Source organism: Lepidochelys kempii, chromosome 5 (assembly GCF_965140265.1).
Source record: "Lepidochelys kempii isolate rLepKem1 chromosome 5, rLepKem1.hap2, whole genome shotgun sequence".
NCBI classification, from domain to species: domain Eukaryota; kingdom Metazoa; phylum Chordata; order Testudines; family Cheloniidae; genus Lepidochelys; species Lepidochelys kempii.
In genome coordinates this window covers 19,616,734-19,641,322 of record NC_133260.1, presented here as the reverse complement: position 1 = coordinate 19,641,322, position 24,589 = coordinate 19,616,734, and the positions used below count along the sequence as shown (strand labels likewise).

At 39.3% G+C, this 24,589-nt stretch overlaps 1 protein-coding gene across 14 annotated transcripts in view; it reads left to right on the top strand.

Annotated features, from left to right (window-relative positions):
• Positions 1-24,589, top strand: part of TCF4 (transcription factor 4) — a 315,108-nt gene that overhangs the window by 153,513 nt on the left and 137,006 nt on the right. For all 14 annotated transcript variants that reach the window (XM_073343585.1, XM_073343588.1, XM_073343590.1 and 11 more), the window contains one exon: positions 9,290-9,354. In XM_073343585.1, the coding sequence (XP_073199686.1) occupies positions 9,290-9,354 (65 nt within the window). The remainder of the gene's footprint in view (positions 1-9,289; positions 9,355-24,589) is intronic.

The window sequence follows — 24,589 nt, the reverse complement described above, 5'->3', positions numbered from 1 at the left end:
TAAAATGCTAGTTTTTTGTGCTTTTATTTTTTTGTTTATAAATTATGACATAAGCACTGAAAGCACCAGTGACTCCGAAGTTCTCTGTTTAGGCATAGGTCATGTATTTTAACCAGGTAAAATGCTGGTGCAGAGGACGCCCATGCTTATCATTGTACTCCTTTGAATGGAAGGTATTCCTGAATCGATGTGGTGTCTTGTTGGATTAATATACTGTTAAAGCTAAAAAAAAATGAGATTACAAGACTTGTTTTACTTTTAGGACAAAATACAGCCATTTAGTCAGAATGAGTTTTGTTGATAATGATTAGATGTGGATTTGACCCATCATCCTAAAGATAAGACTTCTAATTGATCTCTTGATCTCAAACCATGTCCAACATGGTTTGTTTTAGTAACCTTTTAATAAAGGTTTAGATAGGGGTGGGTTTACAGTCTAAAGATTTAAAGCCTGTACACATAGGCTGTATCAAAGTTTATTGTCTTCTTTCAGTTCTGCTTCTTTCATAGCCTTAGATATGTATCTGGCTTGTTTTAAAGTGATTCTGTTTTCATGCTTGAGTGAAAACCCAGGTTTCCAGATACATGATAAAAATCTCCTGAGCCATAGTCAAATGATAAGGAATTACTCTGGAATATACTGCAATTAAAAAACTATGAGGTTTGTTTAGGATAACAAAATAAGCAACATTTACATTCTACTCTTACGTTTTGCTTAAAAATTCAGGCATTATCACAGATATTTTTCTTTTTTATTGCATACTCGTATAAACTTTGACCCTTTTTGTTACCTTGATACTCACTCCAATAGGATTCTATGATATTTCATATTTTGTAATGATTATTTATTCTAGGACTTATCTTATGATATTTGCAAGTGCCAGAGCTGGGTGCTGGTAGGATATGGTGCATGCATTTACTAATGTTGCCTGCCTCCCTCCAAAATAAAATTGAGTGAAATTCTGTGGCCTGTGTTATGGAGGTTTTCAGACTAGATGGTCATCCCTCTCAGCCTTAAAATCTGTGAATCTATGAAAAAAGGAATGCCTAAGTTCAGAGGCATTTTAAATTTAGAAAAGATCATTATTTAAAAGAAAAATAGTCTTTCACCTCTATACATTGAGTTTAGTTGAATAGTTGTTCATTAGTGAAACATATTTGGTAACCTGAGATTAGTTTCTGTAGAATAAACAGTTTTATGAGATAAACAAATTTAGAGGTCCATCACACTGAGGTAATAAGATTTCTTTAACCCAGGAAATGTAATTTCTTCAAAGCCCATTGGATATCACTAACTGTTTTTGTTTAACCACTTTCTTCATGAAAATTCTGTGAGTTTGTTACATTTGTATTCTGCTCCCAGTCAGTGAATGTACTGGATACAAAGCACATTATTTGCATGGTTTCTATTACTGTTAAGAAATGATAATACTGTCCTGTGCACTGGTTAAGGGCCTTATCCTGCAAGGTGTTGAACACCTGTTGCAAAGTGCTGAGCAAAAAGTCAGTGGGAGCCAGAGGGTACTCACCTCTCAAAAGATCAACCCTTAACTTACAGTGGTTATATAGCAATATATTATCAAGACAAGTAGTAACTCTCAATGGCACAAGTAAATGGTTTTATTCTTACAAACTCAAAAGAAGATTGTACCACCATTACATTGAATAGTTCCTTAATTCTCAAATAGTCCCATTGATGTCAGTGGGACTACTCAAGGAATAAGGTACTGTTTTATATAAAAGTAGCACAAACTAGTACATTGTCAGCAGTTTCTTACTGTTACCATTTTAAGTGCCAATTTTTCAAGGGTTTTTCATTTAAAAAGCAGACAACAAAAAGCCATGCATCACTGTTATATACGGTAGTAGATGGGTAGATTACGGAGATGGGATGTGTAAGCAGCTTGCCTCAGTCTTTTGACTTGGGATCAATATTTTATGAACCTGCAGGCCTCAGCCCCACAGCTCCCATTGGCTGCGGTTCCTGGCCAATGGGAGCTGCGAAACCAGCGATCTGGGCGGAGGCAGTCCACAGAGCTGCCTGGCCACACCTCAGCCTAGCAGTTGAGTGAGGGGGATGTTGCCTCTTCTAGGGAGCCCCCCAGGAAAGCGCTGCCCAGAGCCTGCTCACCCTGTCCCATGCCCCAACGCCCTGCCCCCTCCCACACCCAAACTCTGCTACTTCAGGGAAGGGGGCGGGGGCGTGGTGGCCCAAGACTGCCCCAGCAGCAACTGGTGCAGGGGCTACCTGAGATGCCCCGAGCCAGGTGCACTGGCCGCTACAGAAGTCACAGAGGTCACAGAATCCGTGACTTCCAACCTCCGTGACAAACTCACAGCCTTAACCAGGGCCCCATTGTGCTACACACTGCATAAACACAGAACAAATATTAGACTTTAGTGAAACATGCTTAGGTATGCAATTTGGAGCAGCAGGCATTTGCAGGGCCCACATTCTTGCTATATTGCCATTTGGCTTGACAGCATAAAGAGCTCAAGCCTTTGCACACCACCTCTCTATCCCACAACTTGCAGCTCTATTCCTGCAATGTAAGCAGTAGGCAATAGGGGGTGCATTAGGACTGAACATGTGTAACCTAGTAATTCATGTGGAGTAGCCCTTGGCTACTTTTAGCCTGGTTCTTGGGATATGCAAGAAATAGACTTGCCTATTTAAGAATAAAATCAAGATCAATGAGTTGAATTAGTGATGAAATGTCACTTTAACTATGAATTTCCTTGCTTTAGGTTGTTTGTCAGTTCCTTAATGTTATTTTAGTGTAGGTTTTTAGGATTTAATTTCCTTTATATTTTGATGGTACTGTTTAAAAAAAAATATAATCTCCCCTTGCATTGGCATCGTAAAGTCTCTAGGAATCATTACTGTTTACTGCATGTCAATGTAAGTGCAGAAAGCCCTTTTCATTTAAAACAAAAGAAAACAAAGTGTGCTTCTGCTAATATTGTGCCAGATCTCTGGCACATTTTAACTGGGTTTGATGCCATTAAAATTATTGGGATTACTACTTCCCTTGATTTTATATCTAGTTCGTGGGCCCTTCTTTAGATCTGATTCAGTGTTGTGTATCGTTTTGTATTGCACAAATTTAGCTTAAAATTTGCAGGATTTTTCTTATTGTCAGTACTTCACGTGTAATACAAAGAATGAAACAGCTCATTGACATGATACTTCCATTACCATTGGATATGATTGTAGTATAAATTATACTATGCAAAACCCTATTGAAATAAATTGGATATTGTGCATTATGCATTCTAGACATAAAAGTATGAGAGAAACATAGATAGCCCCAAATCCTGTGCCCAGCCAGACTAACTGTGTTGGATATCTGTGTGCAGGCAGAAGGAAGAAGAATTATACCTCTGTCCAGGCTTCAGAACACTATGGTATATCTATGCTGGAGCAGGGAGCAAGCCTCCCTGTCTGGGTAGATATACTTGGCTAGCTAGGCTCAGGTGAACATGCTAAAAATAGCTGTGTAGATTTGAGGTGGTGGCTTGGGCTCTCAAGACCATCCAGTTACTGGGGTCTGAGCTTGGGTGGGTGGCCCAAACTATGGCTCAAGCTGCAGCATCTGTACGGATATTTTTAGCCCACAAGCTTGAGCTGAGCTAGCACTAGTCTGTCTATCCAGGCTTGGAGGCTCACTCACAGCTGTAGTTTAGATGTACCCTACTAGAGCTGATCTACAGATGTTGCTAAAGCCCAGTAGCCTCTTGGATCATTTTGCACTTGATCCATGGTGGAGAATAGCTATTGAATCTGTTTGGCAGCAAATCCACCTACTCTGCCCTCTGTCCCTCCACAGGACTACTCTCCAGTATTCACAACGGATGTGCACACCTGTTCTGGCTCCTGGACTCCTGCAATGCACTGCACCCTCTCCACCATTCCAAAATATAATGAGCAGCAGGATAAGAAAGCCAAAACAGTATGAAAAGTAGCTGTTGCACAAAAGGAATAGCAACTGTTCAAACGTGAAAGGGGTTGGTTCAATTCCCTCCCCCACCCCCTGGCATATAATGAGGGGTGGGGTTCTGTTCTTGCTTTCTTAGCGGGAAAAGATGTCAAGGCCAAGAACTTGCATTTTAAATTGAGTCTAATTATAAATTAAAATTACTCAAATTTTCAAACTCTAATAAACAAAATCAAAATGAAAATCCTGACAGACCGAAACACTGCTCTTGTAAACTATTGTGCAGTGTTGCTTGTGCTGTCCAATAGGCGCTGCATTCCAGCTCAGTGGGGTGGCTACACATCAGTGGTGAGTTAAATGATTCTTGATGCCTATCAATATAAAAGGGTCAATCCTGAATTTGCTGTGCACCAAAACTCCAACAGACATCAGGGAAGTGTAGAAGTATGTGGGGAATCTAGGCTCAGGCGAAAAGTCGCATGATCCTAATGATGATGTAAATTAAACCTTATTATTTGTATATTAATAACATTGCACATTGTTCATTGTATATTGACCAAATATGAAACTATATGTGAAGTTGAGAAAAGAAGTTTTCCATTACAAACCCCTCTTGAGTTGCTGATAACTTCCTCCAAAATATACTTTAGATTTGACATTTATGATGCTTGGTGATTTTTCCCTCTCCTTAATTTGTCATTCTCCTTGGGTGGACCAATCAGCCCATCCTTGAGATGTTCTTGAGACATCCTTTCTTCCATGGCTGGTGAATGCAGAACAGAGGAAGAGGAGACAAAAATAAGATTCCAAAAAATGTGAGAAAATACATGATGATGAAATAAGAAGTAGGTCTGAACCAAAACCCCAGACCTGAATAACCCCAAATTCTGAGCTGTTCAAATTCCAACTGAACTCAAATAATATTTTTTTAACTGGCCTTCTCTTTGTCATGGACTTAAGCAAAACCAAAATTTAAACATGAAATCTCAGAGTGTTGGAAATCTGGGTCTCAATTTTACGGCTTGAGCTGATCTCTAGAAAAATCTGTCAGACATGAAATCAACATAAACATTGAACTCAAATCATCTATAACAATAGCTGCACTTCTTTTTTCCTTAGCAGATGGAAAGAGTTGCCTCCTGTCTCCTTATTCTGCATACTAAAGACAAGGTGCCCTATCTCTCAGGGCAAAGGAAAATATAGTGGAGAATTAGATGACTTGCATTTATGCTTTGGAAGTTGCTTAAATTTTCTACTTAATTTGATTAATTTTTCAAAGTGCACCATGGAGAGGCAAGTGGCTTCTTTATTGATTGATTGTCAGTCCTACGCTGCTCTCTTTCTTACAGTAAAACTAAAATGCTAGCAAATGTAGCTTAAGCAATCATTTAGTTCTGTTTAGATAAGCAATATTTTTGTTTCTTGTGAGTGTTTATAGAGTATAAAACTGCAGAATCAATGTGTTTGTCAGAAAAGAGGAGCTGCATGTTGTCCGTTCTTTGTTAATAGTTAGTTTGATTGGCATACATTGTGTCAATTAATTGAAAAGAGTTTTTTTACAATTACTTCTATTAATAATAAAGATGCTTTCTATACATTATTTTAAGGACACGGCATGCATCAAAGTTATTTAACACTCTACTGAAGGTCAACTGTATTTATGAAGCTTTGATTCAATTGTCAGAACATAAAGCCACATAAGGATATATCTTTTGTTACATGTGCTCAGTGCTAGAAACAGTTGGCACATTTTAACATTTGGTCCTCTAGGTAGAAAAATTAATCAAATGTCTGACAAGATATTTTCTTGGTCTGTATTTCAAGCGCCCCCCACCCCTCCCCGTTTTTTACAGCACATATTACTAACGGGTACTTTTAGTTTTTAAATTATGGACATCAGTACTCCATGCAGTAAAAGACTTGAGCGATTAATGCTACCCTTATGCCTCTTTTGAGTAGTTTTAGCCATGGGGCTTGGCACTGCCACCATTGTCTTTGTGCCAAAAAGTATCCGCAGCGGCTGCCGCATTCTAGTACTAGAGGGTTGTCTCGAAAATTCCGCAGTGAACGCGTCGGGTTTCGACATCACTGTAGACTCTCTCTTAAACCTTTCTTTCTTTCTTTTTTTTTTTTTTTTTTTTTTGTAAATAATCTTTAGCTTTGACAAACCTTAGTTAAAAAACACATACTGTTGTGTTAGGGTGACGAAAAATGAGACGCAGCGTACAGTAAATGGAGAAATTCAGGAGAAGCTTTTGTATTTGTGAGCACAAATAGTTACTTTAAGAGCCTCCTCTAGCATATTATCAGCACTCTTGCAAATTTTATTATCGGAAGCAAATGTGCCAGTGAATTTTAAGCAGAAAATCAACATCAAGACTGTAGCTAATTTTAAATGGACAATTTATACAAAAGAAATTTTGCCTATAAAATGAAGTGTCATTACAAAAAAATGTTAATTTCATAATTACAATTGATTGTGAAAGTGTGTGTGTATGTGTGTGTGTGTATATATATATATATATATATATAAATTTTTTTTAAATGGTTTCTTGATATTCTCAAAAATTGTGGTTTTGTTCTTAATAGAGAAGCAGATTTCTAGCTGTATTTTGGAACAAACAAAAAAAAGATGTAATAAAGTTAAGGGCTTACACTGTCAGAATGAAATGTTTTCACTCATGATCTCCAAAGCTATCTTTTTGGTGGTAAAAGTGGATGCTACAGATGAAATCTTTACAAGGAGCATAATCCTTTAAAAAAAAAAATTCAATCTCCTGCTGGCTGCTGTGCTGCTTTGGTACCTCACAGACTTCGACAGAGTCCTGGACGAGTGCCCATTGATGTCATGGAAACACTCAAATTACTGAGAATGATTCATGTCTATGCTGTTCTCTTATCCTCCCCCACACAAATAGAAGTAGATTTTTAACCCTGACAACTTGTAATTTGCAGTGGGTTTATTTTTATATCTGGATAAATATTTTTTAACAACTGAAATTAAGATGAGGCAGCTTGTATCTGATATGATAGTAAAGAAGACGACTGATACCCATGCAACAAATGAGAATTGCTTTCAGAGTTTCTTGTGTTGTGGCTTATACTTAGCTTACACACAGAGACATACCACCACCACCATCCCTTTTCAATCCTTAGCATTTTTTGTTTGTACTGACTTTCTGACTTTAAAACAAGTAGCCTTATTGGGGTGATGTGAAGTAACATACATAACTCCAAACACATACCAGCAAGATGTTTTGTTTTTAGATCTCGACACTAGCCCCAGGATTCAAAATTAGAATTTGATTGTCATTTCAATATTGTGGGGTTTTTTTTTTTTTTTCTGTTGAGGCTTCCTCCGCGCTGAATCTGTGGGGATAACAAAATAGATGTTTCATCCCTTTTTTATTACCACACAGAAGTCCTGTTGGAAGTTACTAAATATATACAAACAAGTTCTGCAGATTGTTGGTTAATTTTTGTGAAGTATGAGTTTATTTAAAAAACAACCCACAAAAATTCTTAAATTGTTATACAAAAAGTTTTTATGCTTTTGTTTTTCACTCCAGGGACTAAGAAAGAATATGGTGTGATTACTTTATCCCAAACCTCTCTTACAGGCCAGACCTCATTAATAATATTTCTCAAAGGAGATCAAGAGATATAGTAGCTTTATATATTAAAATAAAAACAGCTGACAAAATGGGATAAAGTATGTTTAGGATAATTTTAAGAACCATTAAAACTTACTGCGTACTTCTTGTGTAATAATCTGACACAACAAAGGTATTATCTCTATAAAAATCAGACCATACTTGAAAAACTGCTATATTATGTCTTGTTCAATTGACTGAAAATTAGATTTAGTCATATTTTAGACTGCCATTCAACACTTGTCTTCAAGAAACACAATTTTGTCTTCTTAGTCCACTTGCTCTTTTTTTTCCAACACAAAATGCCAACAAAACAACAAGCTTTGCATGGTCCATGGATATGTTTGTTATTACTACAGCGTGACGTTTCCAAATAAAGTAGCATTTTTGTCAAGAAAATGTTTTGTAATGAATGTGTCCTTGGTAGTGATGTTGAATAAATGATTCACTTTGAATTGGTAATGTAGTGCGTATAGCCAGTTATTACAATTTATTATAGATTTGATTGGGAAACAATCTGAACCTTAGATCTGTGTTCCCAGGTGTTGTTGGCATTGATAAGTCGCGTGTGTAACATCTGGCCCTTAGAAGCAAGTATTGTATGTGGCATTTTATATGTTCCTAACTGTAATAAGAGCTTCAGAATTATCAACAGTGCCCTTAGTGATATTTGATTTGTTCTTGTACGTTTTGTCTGACAGTCATCCTACCATCCCCTTGTCATTATCCTCACCAACTCACGGGCCCTTTTTGCCAGTATGTTTTGTACCAACCTTCCTGATTGTTCTTTGTTCCCCTTGCACATGGTTTAGTGCCATCCAGCTACGACTTAGCGTTCTGCAGCAACTGTCTCTTTCCTGACTGATTTTGTTCAAGACCACTCTTTCAATTTATAAAGGATCTTTATTTTACTTTTAAATATGGCATACCTGTAGCCAGTGCTATAGCTCGGCTATTGGATCTGTGTTTTAAAGGCCCACTGAAAAAAAATTAGGTACTTAGGGTTGGCATAAAGGCTTGGCAGTCACTGGGCCTCTGTTCAAGTCCCAGCACTGCTGGTACAGTCGGAACTTTGGTGGAGAATGGCAAATTTCCAACCAAATTTCTCTTTCCCAGGTGTAAATTCCATCATCACGTTGATCATGAGGGAATTTACTCTTGGGAAAGAGAGTAAAAAAAAAAAAAGCAGAATCCTGAACAGTTTCTTTGTTAAGTTCGCCATCTGGAGAGCCTATGATTGATTAGCTCTGCCCTCACCAGTGAGTGTCAGTCTAATCAATGGGAATTACTATGCAGGGGTCACACTATAGGTAGCCTGCCTGCTGTGTAAATAAATAAAAAAAAAAACAATTGTTCAGCTTGTGAGAGAGAGATGGGGAACAAAAAAAGGGTGTACCATAGATGAGGGGGTGAGAAGTCTATTTGTTTCTATAGAGAAATGGTAGAATCCCGTTAAGTTACAGTTTTAGGAAGTGTGTAGAACAGTATGGCTAAGAATAGGAGGCGTATTTCCATGTTATCATGCCCAGAATAAAGTGTTAATCCCTTTCTGTTGCCTACGTACAGTATGTGGTCAGAAGTGCCTGTTTTACTTATGTAAACACCGATATGGATATGTAGGTTAATTTCATATGAAATATGGAGAGAAGATATATACATTTTGTAACATTTACACACCTATTCATTTTTTATTGACAGGTAAAACTGAAAGGGGGTCATATTCATCATATGGAAGAGACTCAAATTTACAGGGTTGCCACCAGGTAAGTGATAATCTATGCAGTGGAAAGGTAGTGATAAATAGCCTGATAAATTAGCTTTGTTTTGTAAGGTTGATTATCCGTTTTAGAGCTTGTCTTCATGATGCACAAAACTGTTTGAAAACAGGTATTTCTCAAAATTAATCTTTATCTGCAATTGTGTGTAATACAACTTCTGTCTGAGCTGTTTTAGTGGAGATACAGTTACTGGTTTCTACTAGTATTTAAGTCAGCCTACTGGTATCTCTTAGGCCATTATCAACTATTGATTACTGTCCTTTGAAACAATGTTGTACGGTTTCAGCATAACAGTTCCTTCCTAATGGCACAATTTAAGACATTATAAAAGTGGAAACACACCGCAGAGCATGTGTCAAACCCTGGTTTTGGATGGCTATTGCAATAAATTATAGTTTTCACAGAGTCTGCATGATGTTGTGTGAAAACAGGGTTGTACTGAGGGATAAAAATGTCTGTGAAAATATGATTTGTTGTCCCTTTTTGTTTCTGAATTGTTTTTGGCTGGAAGTCAAGGCCAGCAGGCTAACAGCAAAGCCGTCTCAAGGGAAGCATGCGTGAGCTAGAAAAATAAGAGTAGTTCAATTAAATAATAAAATGCCAGTGTAATACAAAGGTATAGCATGTGTGTGTTTGTGCTTCTGTGCACTCTGCATTTGCATACTTTTAACTCTCCAGAGAGAGTCTGAGTCTAAAAATACTATCAATAGCCAAAAGTCTAAGCTTTGTTTCAAGACAATTGATTTTTTAAAAAGATGCTTTCTTTTTAAATTCAGTAGCAGTATTAATCGCATGTTTAAATTCATTTTGTTTTCTGAACAGTGCTAAGCTTCCTTTCCCCTTTATAAGTGCACTTGTTTCTTACTTTGGAAAAGTACTGAAAGAAGTTAATAACCCTTTTTAAAATTCAAAGCTTTATACTTTTTAATTCTGCCACACACACACAAAGTGTATTATTTTCCTAATGGAAAGGGGAGTACTTGCTCCCTTCATTCCCTTCATATGGCCATGTTCTTTAATAATTCTTTAATAATACAGGTTTCAGAGTAGCAGCCGTGTTAGTCTGTATTCGCAAAAAGAAAAGGAGTACTTGTGGCACCTCAGAGACTAACAGATTTATTTGAGCATAAGCTTTCGTGAGCTACAGCTCACTTCATCGGATGCATGCAGTGGAAAATACAGTGAGGAGATTTTATATACACAGAGAACATGAAACAATGGATGTTACCATACACACTGTAAGGAGAGTGATCAGGTAAGGTGAGCTATTACCAGCAGGAGAGAAGAAGGGCAGGGGGACACCTTTTGTAGTGATAATCAAGGTGGGCCATTTCCAGCAGTTGACAAGAACGTCTGAGGAACAGTGGGGGGTGGGGAAAATAAACATAGGGAAATAGTTTTACTTTGTGTAATGACACATCCACTCCCAGTCCTTATTCAAGCCTAATTTAATGGTGTCCAGTTTGCAAATTAATTCCAATTCAGCAGTCTCTTGTTGGAGTCTGTTTTTGAAATTTTTTTGTTGAAGAATTGCGACTTTTAGGTCTGTGATCGAGTGACCAGAGAGATTGAAGTGTTCTCCAACTGGTTTTTGAATGCTATAATTCTTGATGTCTGATTTGTGTCCATTTATTCTTGTCCAGTTTGACCAATGTACATGGCAGAGGGGCATTGCTGGCACATGATGGCATATATCACATTGGTAGATGTGCAGGTGAACGAGCCTCTGATAGTGTGGCTGATGTGATTAGGCCCTATGATGGTGTCCCCTGAATAGTGGACACAGTTGGCAATGGACTTTGTTGCAAGGATAGGTTTGTTGTGTGGTGTGTGGTTGCTGGTGAGTATTTGCTTCAGGTTGGGGGGCTGTCTGTAAGCAAGGGCTGGCCTGTCTCCCAAGATGTGTGATGGGTCGTCCTTCAGGATAGGTTGTAGATCCTTGATGATGCGCTGGAGAGGTTTTAGTTGGGGGCTAAAGGTGATGGCTAGTGGCGTTCTGTTATTTTCTTTGTTGGGCCTGTCCTGTAGTAGGTAACTTCTGGGTACTCTTCTGGCTCTGTCAATCTGTTTCTTCACTTCAGCAGGTGGGTATTGTAGTTGTAAGAACGCTTGATAGAGATCTTGTAGGTGTTTGTCTCTGTCTGAGGGGTTGGAGCAAATGCGGTTGTATAGTAGAGCTTGGCTGTAGACAATGGATCGTGTGGTGTGGTCTGGATGAAAGCTGGAGGCATGTAGGTAACTATAGTGGTCAGTAGATTTCCGGTATAAGGTGGTGTTTATGTGACCATCGCTTATTAGCACTGTAGTGTCCAGGAAGTGGATCTCTTGTGCGGACTGGTTCAGGCTGAGGTTGATGGTGGGATGGAAATTGTTGAAGTCATGGTGGAATTCCTCAAGGGCTTCTTTTCCATGGGCCCAGGTAATGAAGATATCATCAATGTAGCGCAAATAGAGCAGGACACTAGGGGACGAGAGCTGAGGAAGCGTTGTTCTAAATCAGCCATAAAAATGTTGGCATACTGTGGGGCATGTGGGTACCCATAGCAGTGCCGCTGATTTGAAGGTATACATTATCCCCAAATGTGAAATAGTTATGAGTGAAGACAAAGTCACAAAGTTCAGCCACCAAGTTTGCTGTGACATTATCTGGGATACTGTTCCTGACGGCTTGTAGTCCATCTTTGTGTGGAGTGTTGGTGTAGAGGGCTTCTACATCCATAGTGGCCAGGATGGTGTTTTCTGGAAGATCACCAATGGATTGTAGTTTCCTCAGGAAGTCAGTGGTGTCTCGAAGAAACTTAGGAGTGCTGGTAGTGTAGGGCCTGAGGAGGGAGTCTACATAGCCAGACAACCCTGCTGTCAGGGTGCCAATGCTTGAGATGATGGGGCTTCCAGGATTTCCAGGTTTATGGATCTTGAGTAGCAGATAGAATACCCCTGGTTGGGGTTCCAGGGGTGTGTCTGTGCGGATTTGTTCTTGTGCTTTTTCAGGGAGTTTCTTGAGCAGATGGTGGTGTTTCTTTTGGTAACCCTCAGTGGGATCAAAGGGTAATGGCTTGTAGAATGTGGTGTTGGAGAGCTGCCTAGCAGCCTCTTGTTCATATTCCGACCTATTCATGATGACAACAGCACCTCCTTTGTCAGCCTTTTTGATTATGATGTCAGAGTTGTTTCTGAGGCTGTGGATGGCATTGTGTTCTGAAGGGCTGAAATTGTGGGGCAAGTGATGCTGCTTTTCCACAGTTTCAGCCCATGCATGTTGGCGGAAGCACTCTATGTAGAAGTCCAGTTAGTTGTTTCGACCTTCAGGAGGAGTACACCTAGAATCCTTCTTTTTGTAGTGTTGGTAGGAAGGTCTCTGTGGATTAGTATGCTGTTCAGAGGTGTGTTTTTTTCCCCCGCTTACTGTTCCTTACACGTTCTTGTCAACTGCTGGAAATGGCCCACCTTGTTTATCACTACAAAAGATTTTTGTTGGTTTTTTTTTCCCTCTTCTTCTTCTCTCCTGCTGGTAATAGCTCACCTTACCTGATCACTCTCGTTACAGTGCGTATGGTAACACCCATTGTTTCATGTTCTCTGTATATAAAATCTCCCCACTGTATTTTCCACTGCATGCATCTGATGAAGTGAGCTGTAGCTCATGAAAGCTTATGCTCAAATAAATTTGTTAGTCTCTAAGGTGCCACAAGTACTCCTTTTCTTTTTAATAATACAGGGAAACAATATATTTTAAATTAAAGAAAAACATGTTTAATTTAGCATAGAAAAAGGTAAACAGCCCCAGTAATTAAATAGAATTTTACCTTCAGAGTGCACACAGGTATCTACTATATCTTGAAAAGCTGTCATTCTGCTCCCTTCCCTACATCTGTTAGCAATTTCAAGTTTTGACTCTCCAGCATACTCAGATATGCCATCAGCTCTATCTAGTTCTGCAGCTAAAGATTTGTTGAGATGAGACCAACTGTGGTTGGGTCAGGGACTGAGTACTGCACATGTTATAGAGAGCAGTTCATCCCAGTTTATTTGGAAAGAATTCCACAGGAAAGAAATTTGCAGCCATTCCAGTGCAACGGAAATATCGTTGGAATGTGAGTGCAAATGTTCAGTGCAGATAACTTGGGCAACGAGCCTCTCAGTGCTATGTCTAGTGTAAAGCTTTCAATTCCTGTAGAAGGTCTGTTCCGAGGTATCTTGTTTCGGAGGGCTAAGGCAGAGGTCATTAGAATTTTGGGGAGAAGGAGACTGACAACATGCTTCCCTTTTGTAGATGGTGATTGAACAGGCTATTTTCAGTGGGGGGCCCCCTTTGTTGGCCAATGAGACAATAGTCTTGCTTGTCCCTGCTTCTTTTCTGACTGATAGGAATTGGCATGATTCCTTACAGCTATCAAGATTTCCTCTGCTGAGTAAGACACCTCTTCAGCTGTGAAATCATCATTCGTATTGGTTGAGTTTTTCGATGCTTTATGTACAAAATAGTATATACTGGGCTTAATTGGAAAGGGATAATTGGGGAATACTTTTTTCCTTGTTTAAAGCAAAACTATCACATTTTAAATACTACACGGAGCAGACAGAAAGACTAGGGATTCCTCCTAGTACGTGTTTACCAATCCAGCCATGAACATATATGCATATTTATACACTTATCTGAAAATACCTATTTGATTATGGACACTACTATAGACTTTAAAAATCTGAGCCATAATGTATTTGAAATAAATTACAGAATTATTGAAGTTATCACAATAAGTAGATAAATGCAGAAAATTTTAGGGTAAAACTTGTAATTCCATCCTTATTTCAATTGAAACAACTACACTAGTTCTATATTCGTTTTAGGATCCAGGTCAGTATAGTCCTTCTTCTTTTAAAATCACTTCATGCTTAGACCGGGTCTGTTTCTATTACCAGCCCACATTCCTGCACTCATTTACCACTGATCTGATCACATGCTTTCTCTGTCCATATTGTCTTATTACTCTTGGTGCGAGAGTCTTCTTCTTCGCAGCCCTAGCCACCTAGAATTACCTTCCTGTTTCTTTCCTTCTCACTAACTCTGTCTATCATTTCTACTTTCATCTGAAAACATACCTTTTTTCCTTTCATTATATTTTTAAATTTCTCTTTCACTCTGTTATTATTGAGCTCTATCTCACAGTACCTATAGTAATGTGAGAAATATTTAAGGGATCTTGAAAGACACAATACCAAAAAAAGTTTTGTTATGTCTTAGTCTTCCTTGATACCCTGTATGAAGAGTTGTGCTGCAATCCCTATATTCACTGGAGTGATTTAAGGATGACCGATGAGCATAGATCTGTATATTCTTGATTCTGGAGCCAAGAGGGCCAACCTCAGAAACTTTGCCAGAAGCGGGTGCATATATTATTACTTACACTATGTCCTGCCTAGGGGGCCCAGCTGAGATGCTCCATTGTGCCAGATATAGTACAAACACACAGTAAGAGCCCGTCCCTGCCCTGGAAAGTTTACAACGTAAATAGACAAAGAGTGGGGGAAAGGAGTGGGGGAAAGGAAAGGATTAGCTCTATTTGATAGATGAGGAGTTGAGGCACAGAGGTATTAAGCAGTTTGTCCAAGGTTACATCGGAAGGTTGTTACTCATAGACAAAATAGACCTGCCACTGATTATTAGTTTCCCTCTTAGCTGAGAGAGAGACAGACCATTAGATTTAGGCTTCCAGATAATAGTTCTATCAGGAACCACTAAAGTATCAATAGTTGAGGACTAGGAGCAATCTAGAAACCTACTGGAAGCTTTCGTAGATGTGTTTTTGTCCTTATTGGGAAGGTGTCACTTACTGTCCCTTCACATCTAAGGTAAAACCTGAATACCAGAGACAGTTTGGGAGCAACAGCACAGACAGTATAGCACATGTTAAAGCTTGGGTTTATCAGCAAATCCTGAGTGGCTGGTATAGTCACATGCCCCTTCTTGCTAAAGGTGAAAGGAGTGTGCAGAACTGTGTTGACTTCGGAAAGGTAAATTGCTGCCTATTGATATGATCCATATCTAGTGCTTTGTATAGGCGAGTTCCTGGACCAAGTAGGATAGCAACGTTGGACTTGCTATCATATTAATTTTGTCTTAAAGAAAACTTTCTCCACCTAAACAGCAGCAGCAAAGGCCTGGACTCTCCATTCCTTCACCCAATTGACATTAGCGAGATGTAAAGTCTACCACACCGTACCCTACTTATCTCAAGGTGATTTTAACTTCAAAGACTGGGACCGACTCTTGCTGCCATTGAAGACAAAGCAAAACTTCCATTGACTACATGGGAACAGGAACAGCAGGCCCCTTGTGGGACTCGCTCAATTCCATTAAAGATGAAAAACCTACAAAACAAGCATGATTGCGACTAAGACACTTTTCACATATTAGGTGGAATCCCAGCTCCACAGAAACTCCCATTGCCTTCAATGGGACCAGGAATTCACCCATTGTCTTAATGCTGCCCTGCTTACCATTTTCCACCAAATGGGGATTTTTAGTGTGTTGGTATATGGAGAGGTTATAGAATGTATTTGTCTAACAGTGATGCTGATTACTATTTGGATGGCTAATGTTTTACACAAAATAGAACAATACGCCTGGTTCCTGAGCCAAAGAGTTTAGTCCAAATCAGCATGTTGTAATCTCAGTTTAAGCAGCTGCAAGTATAAAAGAGTTATATGAAATGATTGTGACATAGAATCAAATCTTAAAAATAGTTTGTTTTATCAACAGCTCTAATAAGGGGGCTTCCCTTCACAGTGATGAATGTCTCCAGAGGAAACAGAAGCATTTTCTAGTGGGTCTATGAATCAGGATATCTGGGTTCTGTTTATAACTGCCACTAATTTACTGTGTGACCATAGATGAATCATTTAATCATTTTGTGCCTCAGCTTCCCATCTGTCAGATGAGGATGGGGTGTTTTCTTAATTCAACAATATTTACAAAACACTGAGATCCTTGGATGGAAGGTGCTGTGGATGTGCAAAATATTATCATTAGAGTCATAGTATTGTATGCTGTGTACAGTAGTATGGATCCATTAATCAGCTGATAGTTGATGTGACTGACAATTACATTACGTCAGTGGTGATTTGTGAATAGTCTGGAGCCACTGAGATGTGGTAAGCAAAAGTTAATAAAAAATCATGAATGAAGAAAGAGCATTAAAGCACTAACGTAAAAACAGCCTGTTTTTTCAGAATTACCCCTTAAATTTCTGAAGTAGCATATGGATTGTAGCAGCATGACTCCTACAGGCATTAATGGAAGTCACAGTGCTTTGAAAATTTAGGGCTGTCTTTTAGCAGATGCACAGTAGCCAATAGTCAGTTTTTAACACTTTTAATTAAAAATAAAACAATCCAAAGGTGACTAGTTATTACTAGCACATTGGGGAAAAAAGGTGGCTAAATTCTGGCCTTGAATGTGCTGCTCCCTTTGATGTTTACAAAATGTTCATTGAAGCCATTTGGAGACTCACCCACCTCTGAAGACTGAAACTGGTTCTGGTAAAAGATTTTATAGTTCGAATACAAGGTAAAATGCCAAATTAGCCTATTTTACTTTTTTATTCTCCTCTAACTTAAAAAGTTTCAAAACTAATTATAACTAAATTGCATCCAAAATGAGAACATACCCACCAAGCTCCAGCCTGTTGCAAGATTTTGTGGCAGAGAAAAAGGTTTATAAATGGTAAGTCTGACAGGGCGTGAAAGGTGAACAGAAATGACCTTTCCTTCAGTGTCAGTACAAATGAACATTATTAGAAGCGTTTCATCATAAAAACAGCTGCTTCCTTTTTACTGTTTTTGTGGGTACCAAAGGACAGACCTACAGCACCTAAACTTTCTGCTTTGCTGACACATTCCAGCTTTCACTGAGATGATTACATTAGTAGCAATAGAAATCAGCACCAGAATACTGATCAAAAAGCGGTAAACTTAGAAGTCCTGAAAAGTGAGATGCATGCAGCCTTTTTTAGCGCCCTCCCCCCACACCCCGGCCCTTGTCCCTCTGCACAGACTCTGTCTTTCTCCACACATACAATTTTTCTTTCATCTGTCAGTACAGATCCCCGCACTTGGGATTTGCCTGCACAATCCACACAGGTCTAGAACCTTCCAGAAAGCTCTGACTGTTGGTGGGGCAATTCTCCTGTGCGTGAAGCCATGGAATGCTCCCTGTGAGGCTCTTTGCATGGGCATGTGCCCTCCCTCCCCTCTTGCCCCCCAATTTTTTCCAGCTGCCAAAGCAGCAAGTCAGAACTTGCTCTCCACTTTACTGAATAGCTCATAAATGCTAATGAATAGCTAGAGTGGACTTTCAAGTAGTCCAAGACAGGAGGAAGGAGAGGAAACTATGTACGCTTGAAAGTCCACTCTTTTGCTGCCTGTTGTGTCTCACTGACAGGAGGTGAAGGTGGGGCAGAGAGTGAGTGCAGGCAATGATAGAAGGGAGAGGTTGGGTGGTAATGGATGATGGGTAGGGAACCCTGTGCAAAGCAGAACAGAGAGTAGAAACTGAAAAGGGGCAGAACAGGTGGACTCTAAAATCAGGCAGACAGATTGAGGGGAGGCTGATGTGGAAGCAGGAGCAGTGCAGGAGGTTCACTCACCTTCCACCATCCCCAGCCTTTTGCAGGTTCATTTTTCCCCTCAGGCTGTCTCCAACGTCCCAGGTCTGCCTCGCTTTCCCAACTCCTCCTGCTGTCATGCTGGTTGCCTCAGCTGGCCCTACTTTCGTCATTTCCCTCCACTCCCGGCACTTTGCTTTTGAGGGATGCAAAAGATAAGGGGACAGATGCAGAAGAGGAAATAGTGACTTCTCACATTGATGAGACATACCACATTGGGAACTGCATAAAACTTCTGCTACCTGAATCTCTGCTACATGAACACGGTACCCCAAAAGTCCTGTGCCAACTTCTCCAGATCTTATTTTCTCGCTACCACAAGACTATATTTTCATCCCCCCAGTCCATCTTGGAGGCTGGGTACCTAGCATATATGATATTTCCCTACTGATTGCATAGTCTGGGAGCTGGACAGCAGGAAGCATCTTTTGAATTTCCTCATGATACCTGCACAGAGGATCTGATCCTCACTGATAAGGCTTCTGCAACTGGAGCAGACTTGTGTGGAGGCGCATGAAGGAACTGCTCTCCTCCCTTGTGAAGATGACTGTGTGTGGGAAGGGAAAAACATTTTTTTTCCTCCACAATGGCCTCATAAATACATCCATTTATGGCTCTCTTTTACCCCTTAGGTCATTTCCTGTGCAACAGGGTTCTATGACAGTGTGTTGCATCCCTCCTAGTATTTTACAAATAGACCCAAACACAGCCTTTTAAAAAAAAATAAAAATTGTTGCTTCCTCAGCATAACAGGGCAAATGTATGAAATGTGCTCTTAAAAGTAGCAAAAATATAGCTAGCACCTCTTTAAAATAAATATTTTAGAAGTGAAGTGAAATATTTGTGGGAAATTTCTGTGGTAAACACATACAGAGTAACTCAGCCCAGCAGTTTGACCCCCTATGCCTTTGTATGCAATAAGTGTGTAAATTCTTGCATAATAAGCAGTGTTCTCATGCTGACAAGGAAATGGGTAGCAATACTATTCACTTAGTTTCTTCAAGTGTAAGTACTGAGACTTCTCTTTTCCACTGTGACTTATTTAATTGTTTCAACATTTCTAATAATTTGTAAAGGAGCCCATTAAACATAGGAGGAGGAAGGTCTTAGGGGAATTTTTTATGTGATGCCTACTTTTAAGAGTGTTTTCTTCATCTGCCCTCCAGTGTGAGATTTAGACAGATGTATATTGTAAAAGCAGATTTCTGTTTTAAGTCACTAAAGAATTACTCTGTCTGTTATTAGAACGTTATCTCTGATACCATTGCACAGGGGCTTTATGCATCCAACAGACCCCACAAATGCGTGCCTGAATCTTGTCCATGCATTCAAATGCCTTTTCTTTCCCCTGAATTGGTCAGGAGTGTGTTTTCAGCATCTTGTGAGTTGCTGTTGTTTTGTTCTGTTTTGGTTTGGTTTGGTTTTGATGGACTGAACTCCTGTTCATATTAAACAATAAAGTAATAGAAATGACAACACTTCATCAGTGAATGTGGCAACAAACACTGTGTGTGTCTATATGTGAACAGAGCTATCTGCTTCTAATTTGTATTTTCTTCATGAACATCAGGGCACAGAATCTTTCTTTTATTGGTATTGTATACAATAAGTTATTAAATTTCATCTCTGTAATACACCTGCAGTAAAATAACAAAACATTTCTGCACTTAAGGAACATGTGTGTGTGTTACAATGTTCCACCCCTCTACAAACAGCTGCTTACAGATTTCAAGATCCATTGTATAAATTCCCTAGAGCCCACCTCTAATAATCGAGACACATCTGCCATTGCAGTATTATAGGCATATGTAGTTTTATTGAAACTATACCTGTATATAAAAAATTAAATAACTCCTACCTCAATTAAATTGGCAAGCTACCTTTTGTGTAGATCAAATTACAGATCTCTTGAGATATAGTGAGGTTCATTTCATTCTTCTATTACAAATCGCTAAGTATGTTTTTTTGATTGGTCAAATAACTAGATTTCTTTACACTTTGATGGCAAGAGTATTTTATTATAATTTTTTCTTTGTTTTCTTCCCATATAAAAGCATTCAACTGCTATATTCAGATGACAGAAAAGATTTCTAACAAAACAAAGGAATTCAAGGTTAAGGCTTACACAATATCTGCTCTTAACCCACATTTTTGTGTCCAGACAACAAAAGTGTAAATTCCCTCAAAGAATACTGAAGGATTTTTTTGTGACTATACAAACACGCCAGTTTGTTGACTAGGTAGTGTGTTTATGCAGGATACACTAGTGTCTGACTCTGTATGAAATCAGTTATAAAAACTAAAGTTGTATTGGATTTTAAAGGCATAATTCTGTTAAAGAGACAACTGAATCCAGTAATTGCCATTGTGTCCAATGTTCCTACTAAACTGTCACAACTTCACTTACTACTTACACATACACATATAGCACCACAAAACATTCGTGACTCCCTCAGCATAACTGGGTAGGTGTATGGAATGTGCTTACAGAAACAGCAAAAATATTGCTAGCAACTTTCTAAAATATATATTCTGGAAGTGAAGTGAAATATTTGTGGGAAATTTCTGTGGTAAACGCATGTAGAGTAACTCAGTCAAGTAGTCTGACACCCCCCTCCCCACCCCATGCCTTTTGTTCTAAAGACATGTGCCTGTCTCAAGGACTTTAAATTTATATACAGTGGGTGAAATCCCTGCCCCATTGATGTAAATGGCAAAACTTTCATTAACTTGAGTGGAGCAAGGATTTCAGCCAGTAACTTTTGCAAAAAAGTTTATAGTTCAGGTGAGTTCTTCTTCACTCAGCGCACAGTCAGCCTGTGGAATTCCTTGCCTGAGGAGGTTGTGAAGTCTAGGACTATAACAGGGTTTAAAAGAACTGGATAAATTCATGGAGGGTAAGTCCATTAATGACTATTAGCCAGGATGGGTAAGGAATGGTGTCCCTAGCCTCTGTTTGTCAGAGGGTGGAGAAGGATGGCAGGAGAGAGATCATTTGATCATTACCTGTTAGGTTCACTCCTTCTGGGACACATGGCACTGGCCGCTGTCAGTAGACAGTGTACTGGGCTGGATGGACCTTTGGTCTGACCCAGTATGGCCATTCTTATGTTCTCAGAATTGCCACCTGTCACAGTTTTTGCTGAATTGTCTCACTTTGGAAGGCAGAAGTGTTACTCCAGGTCCTGAAATCAGTTCCAGTGCCCATGAAACACCCTGTGATCATGGTTATATTGTGGTTTGACCTATGTTGTAACACTAATTTAATAACCTAAGTAAAAGTTTTCTTGTCAGACAAACTTATAAAAGTGATAAACTTAAGTTCAGGTGTCTGTGTGGCTTATTTAGTAGGTGTTCTCCTGAATCTTAGCTAGAAAGGCAAAAGTTCATAGTCTGCTCCATAACTGGAGAAATGCAGAAATGTAACACTGAAGTTCAGTTATAAAGGGAAGTGCTTTACTTTTTGAAGTGCAGTCCTTTGGATCAGATGTTAAACCAAGTGCTATCTTGGTAAAGCTTTAAGTTCCCAAAGCACTGTCCAAAAACTGATATCCTGGACACCAAATAATACGGCTGCTTATAATGTCCAGCAGTAGGTGTGTACCATGGTTGAATGCCAGTGGCTACTCCATTTGCTGCTGCAGTCATTGTATATGATATTATACATTATATATTATATTATATTGTATATTGATCTGATGCTTTGAGATACCTTGAATGTGAGAGATGCTAAAAAAATGAAGCTATATTGGTGCCTGCAGTCATACCACGTTATATTGAGATCTTGTCGTAGCTCCTAAGCTCAGCAGGGTCATGAAAAGCCACAGTACTATAAGAAAAAAGAAAAGGAGTACTTGTGGCACCTTAGAGACTAACCAATTTATTTGAGCATAAGCTTTCGTGAGCTACAGCTTACTTCATTGGATGCATTCAGAATGCATCTGATGAAGTGAGCTGTAGCTCACGAAAGCTCATGCTCAAATAAATTGGTGAGTCTCTAAGGTGCCACAAGTACTCCTTTAATAAGCCAGAGATCTTTGTTCCCTCTAAATGGGCCAACTGGCTACTCCCTAGATACATCAAGATACCCAGTTCAGATTAATTGTAACAAAGTTAGATTTAATTGGCACTATTACTGAAATATTGCTCTTGAACAATAAGGCAATTTTAAAAATAATGTTTACTGCTGAAAGCGTCAGTTTTCCTCCAATTTCCACCAACTCCCCAGTGTCATCTTTTTGGTATTTGGCACATACTGGCACATTGCCCGTTTCCAACAGACCATTTCAGATAGGTTCTCTCCCACATAGAAGTTATACTGTTGTGCCACCATCTACAGGTATGTCTTCACTGCCAACATTAAAGCGCTGCCCCGGCATTTAACGTGGCTGTGTTGTCATGGCACCAGTGCTGGGACAGAGCTCTCCCAGCGCTGTAAAAAAACCACCCCCACGAGGGGAGTAGTTACCAGTGCTGGGAGTGCGGCTACCAGCGCTGGTGCACTGTCTACACTGCCACTTTACAGCGCTGAAACTTGCATTACTCAGGGGGGTGTTTTTTCACACCCCTGAGCGAGAAAGTTTCAGCGCTGTAAAGTGGCAGTTTACACAGGGCCTAAGTCTAACGTGAATTACCTGCTCTTTTGCAGAGAGGATGAATATGAATAGCAGCTTTAGTCAGTCTTAATTACCATGTAAAAGGAGATGTAGGACCTTCACATTCAGCACAGTTTAAGATGGGGAAATAAGTTTTTTTAAAAAGCACAGGGCACAGGCAGAGAACACTAACTATTAAAGTAATCAATATTTTTACCACAGATAAAATTTAGGCTGCATACTGGCTGTCATAGCTATTAAATTCTTTCTACAGTACATTGAATGCCTGTTGCTTTAATTGGGAAAGATATTTTACTTCACTTCTCACTCTAAAAGCTGTTGTGAAATGTGTTTTGCACCATTGGAATAGTTACCAGTCTCTCAGTGGTGCTTGCATTTTAATGGTGAAGTTTAAAGTGATCCCTTTACATACATATGGTCAGAGTTTCAAAACCTGGCCTCCCTCTTTTTGCCCATAATTTTCACATACAATAATTGCATCTTCAATTATTTGCAAGCATAATTTATGTAATCTTAGTACCTGATTGCACCCACAAATCAGATGATTGAACATGTAAATGACATAAATTGAGAAAACAAATAATTGTGAGTGCAGAATTGCTTATGGGATTTTTTCACTTGCAAAACTGCCTGATCCAAATGGATGGACCAGATAAGACTGTGCTGAAAATTAGGCCCCTGGTCTGTGAGCTTTTCACAGAACTTTGATGCTTCCAAAATGTTAATTAATAACTAGTTCTTCCAATGAATAAACACTATTGCTTCATATATAGCAATTAAGGTATCTCAGATTATTTCATCAAACAATGTGCAGTGATTGTGTAGATAAATGGGGAAGCTATTTGTGAACTCAAGAGCACTTGGAGTCCGTATTCAAATAGAGGGAAAGTAGGCCTTGACCCTGTAGTTATCCTCTTTTAATAAAAAGAGCTTTGGGCTTTTTAACTTCCTCTAGTACAAAGGATGTGGAGAAAGATGGTGGTTTGACATCTTATCTAAAGGACTGTTGTTCTAAGCCCTGGCTGGGATGATTTAACTGGGAATTGGTCCTGCTTTGAGCAGGGGGTTGGACTAGATGACCTTCTGGGGTCCCTTCCAACCCTGATATTCTATGATTCTATGATTCTAACAGCACACCCTCCCCATAACACACATCTTAGTACAGCAATTCAGTGTTAGCTTTAGGCATTAATCCCAATTCCTAGTGTGGACGCATAAATCATATTCTTTTGGCCCAGAGGAGAGACTTGGACTAGTTGAGTCACACTACCTATTTATTATAATTTTATTTTATTTTATTTATTTGTACTGTAAGAGTAGTAATTACATTACAGCAAGGAGAAATTTGAGGGAAACTATGACATTCTCCCATCTGTGGATCTTTGGAACATCTGGATGTAATGATACTGAAATGGTATATCACCTTCTACCCCAAAACCTCCACAACCAACCAACTAATCTTGAGGCACAATCTTTCTTATGGCTTCTCAGTGCATGCAGGGAATGGGCAGTTGTCTCCATACTTCAGGGTGCACAGATTATTCTCCCTGGTGTGCCAGCCCTTCTCTGTGGGCAGGTGTGGGGTTGTGGTGGAGCACGGCCCACCACTTTTGGTGGTTCCTCCATACCTCACACCTGAACCATATTTAACTAGCCAGTTTTCATTCAATATAAAACAGTCATTTAACCAGCTCTACTTTTTAGGGCTTGAAAGCTGTTTTCTAAATTGTTGTTGCTATTTATTACTAAGTTGGGGTTTTATTTAGCGCTTCTGAAAGATATCACAACTGCTATAAAGATTTGAAGTTCTTTATCCGTACAACAGGTACTCCAGGGGCAGCTGCAGTGCAGACTTGCCCACACTGGTCCTGCCAGTGTGCATCAGCCCTACCATGGGATATAGATTGTCCATACGGTCACTGTCCATTATGCCCATTCAGT